Source organism: Scardinius erythrophthalmus (genome assembly GCF_964197995.2).
Source record: "Scardinius erythrophthalmus genome assembly, chromosome: 15".
In the NCBI taxonomy this organism is placed as follows: domain Eukaryota; kingdom Metazoa; phylum Chordata; class Actinopteri; order Cypriniformes; family Leuciscidae; genus Scardinius; species Scardinius erythrophthalmus.
The window spans coordinates 18,366,058-18,381,757 of NC_138235.1; the positions used below are offsets into that span (position 1 = coordinate 18,366,058).

General features: G+C 36.2%; 1 protein-coding gene across 7 annotated transcripts in view; it reads right to left on the reverse strand.

The window, feature by feature from the left end:
• chl1a (cell adhesion molecule L1-like a) overlaps window positions 1-15,700 on the reverse strand; it is an 81,717-nt gene that overhangs the window by 39,299 nt on the left and 26,718 nt on the right. For all 7 annotated transcript variants that reach the window (XM_081387362.1, XM_081387361.1, XM_081387360.1 and 4 more), the window contains exons 2-3: window positions 1,560-1,750; window positions 1,261-1,369 (exon numbers count right to left, since the gene is read on the reverse strand). In XM_081387362.1, the coding sequence (XP_081243488.1) occupies window positions 1,261-1,369; window positions 1,560-1,641 (191 nt within the window). In that variant the 5' untranslated portion in view covers window positions 1,642-1,750. The remainder of the gene's footprint in view (window positions 1-1,260; window positions 1,370-1,559; window positions 1,751-15,700) is intronic.

Consider the following 15,700-nt stretch of genomic DNA (forward strand, 5'->3'; position numbering starts at 1 on the left):
TGGATATTTCTCCAGTTTAGCTGTCTGCACAGACATCCTTAAAGCGATAGTTCATTCAAAAATGAAAATTCTCTCATGTCATTCAAGTCGTTTTAGGCTTTTATTCACATATAAACATTGATGAGCATAGAGTGCACTCATTTGGTAAATGGAAACTTAACCCTTTAAGTGTCACCCCCCTTTTTTTAAATATACATGAAAATGCACATTTCGACTTTAAATGGTTGTAATTAAAGAATGCTTTGGAGTATAGACATAAAATTGGTCTTGTTTTAAAGAAGACATTTGGCAGATTTTTGTTGAAGTGAAATAAATTAAGCAAGTGAAACAAAAAAAAAGTTATAGAAGTTTGAGTGTATGAAAATGTACAATGTAAAAAAATTAATTATTCATATTTTATATAAAATATATATTTTTAAAACCTGGCCGACTCTAAAACTGCTAGAAAATCAAAGCCAAAAATCTGAGTAAGTTGTGTTTCAAATTTTAGGTTGATATCTCAAAAAATGAGCTTTCAGTGAGATTTTGTTTGGGCGCAGTACCAAACATTTTCACTAGGTGACAACCAGACTCCATTACTGCCCATATAAGGGCGCCTCCATTTCCATATGTGTTATTAAAAACATTTTAATATCTTTTTTTCTAAAATAATTGAATGGATGATACCTTTTGACCCCTTGGCATGAAAACAAACTGAGGTTTCAACCATTCTTTCATGATTTTTCATGTTCATTTCTATTTCAAAATAAAGGTCTGAACACGCCTTAGGAATATGAAAATATTTTTGTTGCAAATTGATAAATTACAGCTCCTCTGTAATTTATTTTGAAAATCATTCACCAAATATGAAAACTAGAGTTTGTAAGCTTTCAAATGATATATAGTTTGTCAAGATTAGTTTATGTTTGTTATAGGATATTACTGTTTTAAATATGTAATGATTTTGGGCCCACCGGTGGGCCGGTGACACTTAAGCATGTTTCACCAAACGCACAAGAACCAATGAGGTTCATTCGCACGTTTGAGCTTGTGCTAGAACCTATGAGGTATCCATATGGATTTATTTTACCATCTCTTTATGAACATTTTGATGCGACAGAGTTTTGGGTGAACAGACTTTCAATGGATGGACAGAAATCTGATGTTATTTGTGTTTCGTCGCTGAATGAAAGTGGTTTTGGAACAACATGAGGGTGAGCATTTGACATAATTTCCATTTTCGGGGGAATCAACCCATTAAAAACAGGACATCTCACTCACGTAGGTCTTGGGTTGCCTTTGGCTTCACACTTGAACAGGATGATCTCATCATATGGCAAGGCAATGAGAGAGCCCGAGGTCTGAGCAGTGATGGTCGGCAGCTGCTCCACTACAGGAAGCAGGTCACAGGATAAAAGAGCTGTTGAGATGCTCATTTATGCTAAAAGCAAGCTTCTTTCTGGAAGGGTTTACTAGATAATAACATGTAATGGTGTTGAATAATGACCATAGCCTCAAGTTGAACTGTTGCACTGATAAGAACAAACGTACGAAAGCAGTTTGACTGTCCTGGTACTTACCTTGAGGAGGGAAATAAAGACCAAAGGTAGTGGAGAAGAAGGCCGACAGGAGCCTGACACTAAGGCTCCTGAGCCCCTTCATCCCAGCCAGCAGATATGGACAAAGGTGAAGGAAATGCTGAAAACACTCTTGGGAAGTTGTTCTTTTAGCAAGAGCTCTTCACTGACTCTGACTCCTCCAAGGAAAAGATCTAAAGAGACATAAAAGATTACAAGAGTCAGACCAGAGAACAAATTGTAATAAATTCTTCTACAGCGAAAGTGAGAGGAGATTTGAGGAACTGTTCGCTTTGAACCAGTAGTCTAAAGTGTTTTACAATATTTTGGATAAATAAAAAAAAAAAAAAAAAAAAAAATCACCTCAAAAGCGAGATTATATTGATTCAAATCATCAACAAAGCCTGCATTTAAATCCAGGAACTAGGTCAACGATGTGATGCCAATTATTTTTGGGGGGACATAAAGTAAAAAATTCCAGGCTGACACAACATGATATCTTAATCAATGAAGAAAATGACCCATTAAAAGAATGAAATATTTAATATTTTAGAATTTTTCTAAGCAAAAAAAAGTATATTTTAACAAAACTGCACTGTCAATACAATTTTTTTATAACTGTCCTCAGTTGGTGTGACAAATAAAGTTAATAAGTTAATAAGTCTCTTAATATATGACAGACTTTGACCTTTTAATGACAAGATGAGGTTAGTTCAGGTTGTAAAATGTCCTGTGGTGCAGACAGTCACTTGCTTCGTTCCGGAATGAATCAGATAAATGACTCAATGACTGACTGACTCACTCACAGAGTGGCTTGCAGCCACAGACCCTTTTTACATTTCCGGTGAACAGGAGATGACAGCAAATATAATTTTTGAATATCCATTAGCTCCAATAGCACAAAAATGACTTTCTAGGACTTTTCAAAAGAATTGGAAAAATATAGAGATTTATTAAGTTTATCGTGAATAAGTTACTTATTCACGATAGAGCACTTGCCTCGAGTAGCCTACCTTATTGCTTTTATAAAACGGTTACCACACAATATTAAAGTAAAAAAAAATGTATTAGTGCAACTTTCATGAAGTTAAATCAATAAAAGCATTCCTTGCGTTAGAAAAAAATAGTCCCTAACCGTGAACAACAACGTTCCAATGTGTAATATGCATGAAAGCTCAAATAAAAACGACAAACCGTTCTCAAACTTTGTCTCATTCGTTTTATTTTTTTACAACACAATATTTGTGAAATTTCCTCACACAAATAGGCATAGCTTATCTCTCAGCATGAGAAAACGTTTATTTTTTTGTTTATTCCGTTATTTTCTCTCTGCACTAAACACATAAAACATAAAAAATAAAAACACAAGGGCACATATTTTGATAGATAACAGTTAGGCTAGGTCTTTAATCTATTTTAATAATGTTATTAATTTAGTTGCTAAAATGCTGTCTAACAAGAGATACTTTTTTTATTGTTGTTTATTTAAATTTATTTGAACATCTCCGTTTATTGTGCACGCATTAAATATTTCAGTCGGCTCCACTGTGGTGATATTTAACACGGTTCTCTTTAGTTGGGTCTCAGCACCATAGACATAATATACATAGACGCCCTATTGGCCGCTGGATCGTACGTCAACGGCGCCGCCATACTGCGGAGGGCAACTTTCCCATACCTCTCATAACGAGAATTGAGAAAAATGCCTATTTCTTGTGCTGCTTGGGGCTTTACAAATCGCCACACAATTGAAAACAGGTCTCAGGGAATTACCTTTCTCAAGCAAAACTGAAAATTTGTTTCTGGTTGCATTTCATTTAGCCTACTATTTTTATTTTCAGAGGAGAAAGGCCACGAAATTTAAAAATACTACTGTTATTGTGTCACGAAATGTAGTTTTAAGAGTTTTTCAGTCGACAATGTAGTTGTTTAAAGCTCAAATCTGTGGTTTATTTATAAAGATAGCGCCTTTTTAAAAATGTTATCTGACGGTTTCGGAGTTGTGAGATCCAGCGATCCCTGCGGGCGCTCAGCGCTCATGTACCCCGCCGAGAACAGCCTTGCCTCGGCTATAGTGCCTGTCGTACACCGCTTCTGAGTTCTGACGTTAGTCGCTGTCAGTCTAGTGAGAATAATTCGTCTTGTGTTTATCTAACGGGCGATCTTTGGTTTCATTAATCTATAATTTGTTCCTTGGCAGATTGTTTTGGCTGAGGGCAAAGTGAAGTTTCATAACTTAATATATTTAGGCTATTATAACAGTGTAGCCTGCTGTATGTTTGACTGGATCGTTTACTTTATTTCTTGATTTGTATAGCTTCTTATACCTTTTAAAAACTGAAATTTAACAAAAAGAGACAGGGTTGCGTCATTTTTTATTTTATATAGCCTATGTAATAATATTTTAAAATGTATAAATTTGCATTATTTATTATTGTTATTATAATAATATACCACTTACAATTATCAATCTATTATAGTTATGCTGTCAAATTATTTTACTATTCATAGTAACTATTTAACCTATTATTTTTTATTGTCTATATTCTGTAATTGATATTTCATATTCTACTGCTATTATTAAAGTATACATAAACTATATGCTATTATCAATATATTATTATTATTATTATTATATTAGTACTTATGATATTATATAATTATACTTTTCATTACTATTTTATTTACTGTATACTGTTTGTTTATTTTATTGACTAAACTATTTACTATTAGCCTACCTCTCACTTTATCTTATATTTACTATTTGCATTGCACTGTAGTTGTACCATATCATATTACCATAAAGGATCCATCAGTTATCTTTGTTATTGCTAAAATCGGGTCAATGACAGAATATGCTTTTCCCACAATAAGAAAACTTTATTTAATTTAATGTGAAAATTAAATTATATCTCAGTATGGGGGTGTTCACAATTCTTATCCAAGAATGAAAAGCTAAATACATGACAAGCCAGAGCTTTGGCCATTCCTTATTAAAAAAAAAATAATAATATATAAGTCTAACTATCGAGAGTTTAACTAACTACAGATGGAACTTTTTTTGTACACCACATACAAACCACTGAAATCGGTTGATAAATGTAATTTTTTTTGGTTTTTATACAGAAAAACCGCAGCTCAGCAGTTTACTTGCATTTGATTACAGCGCAGTCTTGCCCTCCACAAAATGGCGGACGCGTTGACGTATCGCAGCAACGTTCCAAAGCGGCCAATAGGGCGTCTATGTATATTATGTCTATGCTCAGCACTGCACATGTTTATGTTGATACGTGTGGTTGCTAAGGGTGTTGCTAGGGGCGCAGTGATAAATAGAACCATTGGGTGAAGCGGTCATAGCCGTGTTTTATCGTGAATAAAGCACAGCTATTGACCAATCAGAAAGATTGGAACTAACCGTTTTATAAAAAACATCAAAACATTTTTAAAACATTATTCTCATAACATTTTATGTGATTTTAAAGGGGTGGTTCGGGATTTTTGACATTGGACCTCATTTTTAATTTAGCCTGGTTGTTATTCATCAGTGGAGACATTTTTTTAAAAAAATTATCCAGTCCTTATATTTGGATAGTTAGCCGATGCTAGGCTAGCGCGAGTCAAGGGTAGATGTTAGCCAGCCATTAAAAACCGTTTTACCCACTCCACAGTGCACCAAACGCAAATCAATTATAACACTAGACTATCGATGCAAATGTCCGTTGAGAGAATAATGTTAGAAATCAAACTTACCTTTCATCACATTGCATTAGTTATAATTTGTTCCCTGTAATCATAAGCCTTGTCTACAGCAGCAGCGGAGTGATATTGATTACCTAGGCAACCGAGTGAGCCGGTACACACATGTACTGCACACACTGTAGTGCGCTTCTTTTCTGTGTTTACTTTTTGCCGCATTACTAACTGGAGCAAAGTAAAATTCCGCAGCTGCTGAGAAACTAGTTCCTTTGTGATCATTGAGATGAAAGGTATGTTTGATTTCTAACATTATTCTCTCAACGTACATTTGCACCGATAGTCTAGTGTTATAATTGATTTGCGTTTGGTGCACTGTGGAGTGGGTAAAACGGTTTTTAATGGCTGGCTAACATCTACCCTTGACTCGCGCTAGCCTAGCATCGGCTAATTATCCAAATATAAGGACTGGATAATTTAAAAAAAAAAATGTCTCCACTGATGAATAACAACCAGGCTGACTTAAAAATGAGGTCCGATGTCAAAAATCCCGAACCACCCCTTTAATTGCAGTGCTAATGCATTCATAACACCTCTGAGCTTTTGAACCTTTTATGTTCAAACTGAAGTCAGAAAGATGGAGAGACTCAAGAAGTGACAACATATAGACGACATTTCTGAATGGTTAGTTGGTGAATGTATGTAGCTTATGTGGAGTTATCTTCTAGTCATTGATTAGCATATTCTGTCTTGATAATCTATAAATCTCGTTCCCGGGGGCGGGGTTTATGTAAATTTTAGGGTTGGTGATGTCACTAACCCCGGAGGAATGTCCTGTAGTCCCTCCCAGCCGTTTGTTGTAGTCCTTAAAAAGCTATTTCTTTAAAAGAAAGTATCTCCCTTTGCTTTGAACTTTGAGCATTGTAACTTTGCAGATGTCGTTTATGCTCAAACAGCAACAATACACACTAACTAAAGCTAGAAAAGTGAAATCATATTCAACCACCAAAACTGTGACGCATTATCGTTATTGTCAAATTCGCAGAACACTGACATATCTTTTTTTGTCAATATTGCACCAATACACTCACATGCAGGGCCTAAAATTAACACTCACCAAGCACCAATCTAGTAAAAGTATGCAGGTATATGAAACGGTGTCAATCACCAGTTGGCCGGTAACATTTTTATGTATTCTAACAATGCAATGATGTGAGAACATGAACAAACCAAACATGAAAGACATTCTGGACAGATGACGGGCCAGTGCTGCATTGTCACAAAAGCACAAGAATACACCAAAGGGAACTCAATGTGTTTCTCAGACAGCGTGCAAATACTGAATTGAGCTCTCCTTCTTGCACTTGAACAGACATATTCAGATACAAATATGTAACAATGCCCATCTTAGCAAGTATCCTCGTAAACATAGTCAGTTATGCCTTAAGCGTAAACAGTTGAGAAAGAAAACACATGTGTATCAGTATATTGGATCCATAATTGTAATCCATATTGGATCCTAATATTAAGGACCAAGTCTTAAAGGGACAGCAGCCTATTATTATTACTTTAGTAACTTTAATAAAGATTCATTTTTCATGACTGGTAAAAAATATTATTGGCAAAATCCATTGGCAGGTGTGGCTTTTAGTTACTTTTAGGCCCTGGTCACGTGTATTAAAAAAAAGTTTTTACTGGTTTACGCTATGGCATTGTCAGAGTCATTAAATATAAACTTCTCTTGAAAATTGTATAAAGGGTTTAAAATGAAATAACGTTTTAGCTTTAGTAGCACATTCAGAAAATGTGAACTTTTCAGCATGTGCAATGTCAAAACACAAGGTTGCAAGGCTCGAATGGAAGACATCAGCCGAGAAAAGTGTTTCACGTTGTTTATTTCGCTGACTCGTGTGCGTTGTTTGCCTTCACGCCTCTGTGAAGGCTGATGAACCGTAAGCACGCTCGCGCCACAGGCTCATTCCACACATAATCATTCACACTCACAAGATGCACAGAGTCAAGCCGCCTCCACAAATTACCAGCATCAACCCAGATTAACTCTCCTCATCCAGTAGTGGCCAGAGGTGATAGATTCTCTTACTTTTGCCCCTGGCTCATAATTTGGAGGTCTTCCCCTGTGACATGAAGAGCAACTCAAAACACCAAGACAGACTCAAGGAATCCGCACACTATTTGCACAGACAACATCAATGCCCTGCCCTGAGATTTTTACACACACATACACGCAAAATGTGTTATGATGTTAAAATATTAATTTAGTGATCTAGTTTAAATTTTTTTTAAATGTTTCAAATTTAGCCAGCTATATATATAAACCCTGAAATCCCATATATTTTCAGAAAGCCTGTACCGAGAAGGGGATTTGTTGACCGCTTGTTGACTGGTGACTCATTTCTGAAATTATTAAAATGACACAAAAAAAAAAAAAAAACATGATTGTTCCGAAAATGAAGTAGTAAATGTATTAAAATGTACTCAAAAGTATTTGTATCTGCAAGTGCCTTTATAATTACATTTCTACTTATTTTATGTTTTTTTTTTTTAACATATCAATCTTCAATAAAATAAATCTATTTTAACATACTCAATATATGTAAGGACAAGCGGGGGGAAATCTTTTTTTTTTAGCTCTGTTGTATTCCAAAGTTGTAGCTTGTCAATAGCAAACTTTTGACCTGCAAATCTCTAGCTTAAATATATGTAGGCTGGTGACCTCTGCAGACCCTAACAAGTGCCTGATGCTTCTTAAGACAACATGGAGTAAACTTCTGACCCCATTCGCTCCCATAACACCAATAAACCACCGCAAGCGTTAATTCAGAAAGCTCCTCTAGAAACAGCACCTCTAACTGAACCGAATACATCAACATCAAATCAAACTGTAATTATTTGCAGATATTTCGAATGAACAAATTAAAAACATGTGCAGAGAGTTAATCAAACCACAAGCCTGAGTAAGACAAACTCGCTGAAGCACATGACTGGATACTTCATCCATTAATCCAGGAGGCTGGATATAGAGAAAGATATCCATGACTAACATCAGAGAAAACTGCTGAGGCTTACGGTTACACCTTTCTCATTTGCTTCACTGTCACACAACTGCACACTTTAATCCATTAAACAAAGAGCCAACTAAACAGAACATGGAAACTCTGTACTTACTTAGTCACACTCACACACATGCAGTCAAGACAGTAATTCCCAGATGTAGCAGTGATAGTATTAAACTGAGCATCCAAACTCTCAGCATGCTCCTCAAATTCCGACACACACACACACACACACAGAGAGAGAGAGAGAGAGAGAGAGAGAGAGAGAGAGAGAGAGAGAGAGAGAGAGAGAGAGAGAGAGAGAGAGAGAGAGAGAGAGAGAGAGAGAGAGAGAGAGAGAGAGAGAGAGTCCGAAAACATGCCCCAGCACTCCAGTAAAGCACTAAAGGGGATTCAGTGAAGAGACATATGTCGGCAAAGCCTCTCACCGGGATACAAGGCTTTCTAAACCTTTGACAAAGATTCAAATAAAGCCTGATCCGCCGAGCTATTCACAAACCATTAAAGAATGGTCCGAGAAGTGCTAGAATTCCTGCCTACACAACTCAACACATCATTGATATGAAAACACACTGAGATATTTGACTGAACACAAACCTTGGAATCATTTTATTGTCCTATAATCATTTGAAAACAGGAAATAGTGGTTATATGAGCAGTCAAGTAAATTGCTTTGATTTGTGATAGTATGCAGTGTGTCAACAGTGAAAATCCTCTTTGTATAATGGATTCAATCCTATTGTCTTAATTCCTAATGCTGTCTTATAGGGTCGGCAGACGCACGGAGATTGCATCATGCTGAGACAAAACTATTGTGTGTTGATGAAACAGCATGTGTTGAAAGTCACATCATATAAAGTTATTTTATGTTTTATGTTTAATTTGATGACTAACAATGACGAGGGCATTATAATGATTTTTTAAGTGCTTTGTGTCATTTTGTGGTCTGTTTGACCCACCTGTTGTACTTAATGCTTTCTACCACCATATGGCACGCATTTAGAAAGTACAAACAAAGTGAAGAACACACTCACTTACAGTATGTCTCGGTACAGCTGAACATATATAATGCAACAACACATGATCCCAGACTGTGAACTGTCCAAACAAAGCAAGAAAAGTGTACACAGTGGACTTTATATGAAATCCTAGACTTTGCATTTAAGGTGTACACACCACAATGTGAACATTACATTGAAAACTGCACCATACAACTAACAATAACAGCAAAAGTTATTGTAGTATCAAGAAGGAAACGCATTTATACGAGTTCAATAAACAAAACGTTAATATTGAGTAATTTACTGTATGTTTAGATATAATATTGCCAGCCTAATTGCTCAAAATAAAGCAACAGCGGAACCACTGCAACACACAGTGTTCCGTTCCTGAGTGAATCAGTGTTTTTTAACAAATTGGTTGAGTAAATGATGCAAATGACTCACACATAAAGAGATGTGATAGAGACATGCAGACAGATTCACTGAAAAAAAATCACACCAATAATAAACACCAATGTAGCATAATAAGAAATGTTTCATGGATGGATGGATGGATGGATGGATGGATGGATGGATGGATGGATGGATGGATGGATGGATGGATGGATGGATGGATGGATGGATGGATGGATGGATGGATGGATGGATGGATGGATGGATGGATGGATGGATGGATGGATGGATGGATGGATGGATGGATGGATCGATGGATGGATCGATGGACAAATTGTTGTAAAAAAACAACTTTTCATTCAGAAACTGCAAGTATAGCCTAAATTTCATGGATGGATGGATGGATGGATGGATGGATGGATAAATTGGTGTAACTATTTTCATTCAGAAATTGCTAGTAAATTTCACAATTACAAAGAAATGACAAGTAACACATTAAAAGTAAACTTAAAACAGACAAACTGAAACGGCATTTTCTTGTAAAATGTACTCCAATAATCTTTGTTTTATTTACAATTAAATATCATTAGATGGATACTTAGTTATGTCAGGACCACTGTCGTCAAATACGATTGACAATTTGCGGTACGATTGGCGGTAGGGTTCTGTTCTGCAGCCTAGCATGTATAAGAGCAGGGAGAGCAGCAATAACCCCCCTTAGGGTAACAGAACAGAACCAACATGAATGTATTGCAGATATCATTAATTCAAGATTTTGAAGTACAACATAATTCGAGAATTTATTCTGATTCAAAGGGCACTCAGAAGGCCAAATCCTGACTGATTGAGAGGAGGAGCTGGGGATGGAGGAGGGTATTAGCTCCTGAGAAACGCGATAGCTGTTGATAATACTGAAGGAGCTTATACACTCACAGTGATAGGCGTGGTATTCCTATCGGTAGACGTGTATCAGCTGAGAGTCAGCTGAGGCGAGCTCGACTAACGTGACCTGCCAGAACTGACGCTACGCTTAATATAGATATATCCAACCTCAAACCGTTTTTGTCTCCTATGGCAGATACAGAGCAGATGTTCAAGATCTTAAAATGATGGGTCATATAAGTTCATGAATTAAGACATGTCTCTCATTAAGTGGCCAGAAATATTGTGCCAGGACACTGTCTCTGAATTCCAAAGAATCCAATCTTCATAGTGTCCCTGCAAACAAAGCCCATCCGGCTGTGACAGCTGCCTTTTGACCCTTGTCTACAGCAAACATCTCATTAACTCATCATGATTCACAAACCGAACTCTTTTTCTTTGCACCGGAGCTTTTACAACATCGGCTAAATATTTAGACTACACTAACAAAGCTTTAAAAATGCCAGAGAGGAAGCAAAGACATTCCAAGCAGCCTGAAACGACAACTAATAAGCAGACACAGTAACGCTCATTCACGGTGGAAGCCACAACATAAAGGCACCTGTTATTATAGAAGCAGGAATGTCGACTCACTGACGGCCTGTACGCAAGACGTACACCTGTCGCATATAAAACAAATTATGCGAGATTCGTCATGTTGGCTGGTTTTGCGTGTGAAAAGTTTGAGGCTTTTGGACAAGTTGAAACCCATGTGAGTATTCCCACTCTCTCTCTCTCCCCCATGTGTTTTATTTCTGTCTCTCACTAATATATATGGACATGTAAGCCACAGTTAAAAATGTACATAACTGATCAAAAGTTTGGGGTCGGTATGATTTTTTTTATGTTCTTATTCTCACCCAGGCTTAATTTATTTGATCAAAAATAAATGAAAAAAAAAAATCCATATTATTTTAATATATTTTAGAATGTACTTCATTCCTGTGATGGAAAGCTGAATTTTCAGCATCATTACTCCAGTCTTCAGTGTCACATGATCCTTCAGAAATCATTCTAATATGATGATTATGCTGCTCAAGAAACATTTCTTACTATAATCAATGTTGAAAACAGTTGTGCTGCTTAATATTTATGTGGACACCATGATACATTCTTTTAACAATCTTTGATGAATAGAATGTTCAAAAGAACAGCATTTAAATAGAAATCTTTTGTAACAATATAGATGTCTTTACTGTCACTCTTGATCAATTTAATGCGTTCTTGCTGAATAAAAGCAAGTTTCTTTACTTCCTGAATGTGAATAATTATTGTATCATACAATACAATACAAATTGTATTTATAGCACATTTAAAACAACCATTGACCAAAGTGCTTACCAGTGTAGATAAATATTGATCATTTTCAGTTTCATAGTTAATATTTTAAACACCTGGGTAAACTGATTTCATACATCCACTAAACATCCTATTGAGACCCAATGGTTAACTGTGAAAAGTAAGCATCATTAGTTTGCATAATTAGTTTGCAGATACACACATTTTGTAAACTACATTTTTAAGTGTGGTTTACATATTCAAATACCTTTGAGGCTACTGTATACGCACAAATGCAAATAAATCAAAAACTAATTAGCAGACCTTGAAGATATTGCTCATCAAATGTCAAAGCAAATCAGTCACAAATCCTGCATGCAGCTTCAAACTTTAACAGTATTTCTCCTGAGGCATAGAGGTGTTGAAATGCACGCACACACGTATGTAGGCTATGTATGTACATAAGCATGTGATTTGCATGTTGAAACATGCAAATGATTTCTATATGTTAGCTTCCAAACATTTTTCATTCTTTTGGCCTCTGTATAATCGGTATGTCCTTGTCTGCTGTCAAAATTCCAAAGTTACATTGACATATTTAGCATACTTTCACTATAAAAGAAAAAGAAAAACACTAAAATACATACTTTCTGTATATAGTAAGCAATAAAATAAAATAAAATAATAATTCTATGACCTGCATTATAGACAAACACACTTACCTTCGGACACTCTTCTCCTCTCACGAGACTGTCCCTCTCACTTGCACAAATACATTGAGATCAAACAAGCTTGAAATCCACTCACTGGAACACAAACACTCGTGTACATTATTTCAAACATCTGACAACTCACGGAAACCTAGAACCAGTAATACCAGAAGTAGGGAGGTGACTTGAGGGCTAAGCAAACACAGAGGCATGGCAAGTCAATGTGAAGCGTGTGGCTACCTATCCTGTTTCTAGAAAGCCCATTTCAAAAGAACACCATTGGATCACAGAGCTCTATAGTGAGTTAAACAATAAAGAAGCTTTTAGAATACAAAAGTACATTTCATTCATTTTCATTAAGTCTGACATGACCGATGCAACTTAATGAAAAGACATGAATTGCTTTCTCCATCTCATAATGCTTATAATGGAGTTAATGGTTTAAAGGGATGGGAGACCAGACATCCCAGTTTCATGAGGTGTGTCCCGTCAATTGGCAAAAAGATCTATATTTCCCAGATGATATATAATATTATATCATCCCAGATGATATATAACAAACATATAATAATACTGCAGAAAACACAGCCAAAAAATATCTAGTTCAGTCATGAAACTCTCAGGCTGATCGGTGCTTTACATTCAATCTGCAAGCAATTACATCATTAGCACATGGCACAAGCTGATTGGCCTCTGCTGATCCTGCAGCCAATGAGATTACATGCTCAACAGTCTGGTTCAGTGTTTGTAATCAGAGTCCCCCTGAAACCCTCCACCTCCCCAGCTCCACTTGCCTAGATCTGCTATGGGATTTATGCATGTGCATTTATGCAACATCTTACATTCTCACAACAGTGTATCTGATGTATTGCCAGTGGCAAATAATATTTAATATATTAAAACAATTTAATTACATTTATTTTTGTATTACTCCCCAGGGAAATACCTTAAAATAATAATAACATTTAAAAAAAGTTTGAAATTCATGCTTACGTAACAAAAAAAAAACTACTAATAAATTGTAGCAGAGAGGAGATTGATTGGAAGAAAGACGGAATGGTAAAACACAGGCTAGAACACTCGATGAGCAACACAGCTGATTGTGTCTTAAACGTATGCATGGAAAAACAAAATGCAGATGCCAGCATGGTTGAGTGAACCATGAACAAAACAATTCCAGATAAAAGAAGACATGATTCACGGTCCTACAGTAAATGCGGGTTCACTTGAATGATAAACACAGGTTGTGACGCAGTGTTTTCTGTGTGTTGAATTATTGGCAGCTGAGAGTTAACAGAACAGAAAAACGTTGAGACATTTAGAAGCCATTCACAAAATGTACGTATTTCTGGATACTGAATCAAAACCTTCATAATCCCACTGTGCTACAATACAGATCCAATAGCACAATAAAAACGGCCTGTCTGTATTATTTCTCTGTATTAGTTCATGGTGTTATTTCTTCCATATGGCCAGACCTGCTGTAGCACATCTTTCCGTTCACATACAGTTTAGCCAACACAGCGCTTTTCAGTGCAAAATTCGGAAAAATGCATCAAACGTTTCTGTCAGTATTCAGTTATTTAGGATGGCAGGATGGAGAGAGAGAGATGATGGGGTGAGAGAGAGAGAGAGAGAGAGAGAGAGAGAGAGAGAGAGAGAGAGAGAGAGAGAGAGAGAGAGAGAGAGAGAGAGCTCTTAATCTGCGCCTCACCGCAACGCAGTAAAAGTTTGGAAGTATCTGGGACAGACAGGAAGAGAGTGACGGAACCTCCCATTCATCTCGCTACCATTCAGGAACATCCTGGACCATCAGCACTCTCGCACACCACCTTGTCTGCTTTAATCATTTTAATAACACACTGCAAGAAAAGAGAAAACTCTCATGCAACTTTCTGCCACTGCAATTGCCACACTATTTTACAACCCTAAAGTAAAGCAAAGGATAGTCTTGTTTTATACATAAATTAAATTAAGCTATTTAAGAAATATAAAAAGATCTTACTGCATTTATTAATATTTAGACCTTTTCCCAAATCAGATAATGTGCAAAAACTAAGGTTGGCTTGAAGGGATTTGGAAGGACTGTTTAAAAACAAACAACAATAAATCTGATTTATAATATAAATATGAAAATATTGTTGACAAGCTCTGGTCATGCCCTTGAGGATGCATGCACTACAAGGTGGAAGTAGTCCAAATATAATTTATCTTTTACTATCTGATTTGGCCTATTTTCAAATATAATTTGCATCAGATTTAGGGCCATGCTACACCACCAGTTTGGAATTTTGTATATTTATCATCATAAATATTATTATTAATTGCACATGTTAAGACTACTGTTGTCAGTCAGTTCCAGTATCTTTGAAAAAGGCAAAAATATTTAGTATGAAGAAACCGCAAAAAAAGGAACATTAAATTCAAGTAATTTCATAAACGAGTTATCAAATTTCATTCAAGCATAACAGTTTGTTCATCATGCTATTTGATGGATTGTCTTGCATTTTGTCGGTGTTTGTGTGCATGAGATGTTATTTTTGTCAATGCATATTTGTGTTCTGTTCACACTAATGACAGACATGCGTTAATTAGAAACAAGAATGCAAACGGTAAAAGCAGAAATATCCGATTTGGCTTGAGGTTATGAGACCTGACTCATTAAAAGAACCTTTAGTTTTCCTTCTTCATTTAGTGGGTCTGTACAGTCTGTACACAAAACAAGAATACGACTGAGAAATGAATGTTTTATCTGGATCAGGAGGCCATAATCAGATCTCTCAATCAGTTAAAGAAGTGCGGGAGGTGAACGTGCCATTCATTTCCAGAGAAGCTTTTCCAGTGTTGTTCAATTTTAGGTCTCAGATAAACTAGAGATGCAAAAGATTTGATGGTATTTTTGCACTCAAAGGTCCTTGTTCTAAGATGGAACCAAGATCATCAGCTGTAAAAATCTGGATGAGTGTTCTGCCCCAACTTGCTGAGCATTTCATGTTGATTTACCACAAACATTTTTTTTTTCAATTATAATCTTCACAACAAGTTGTGACAGAACCCAGCAGCAGATAAACAGG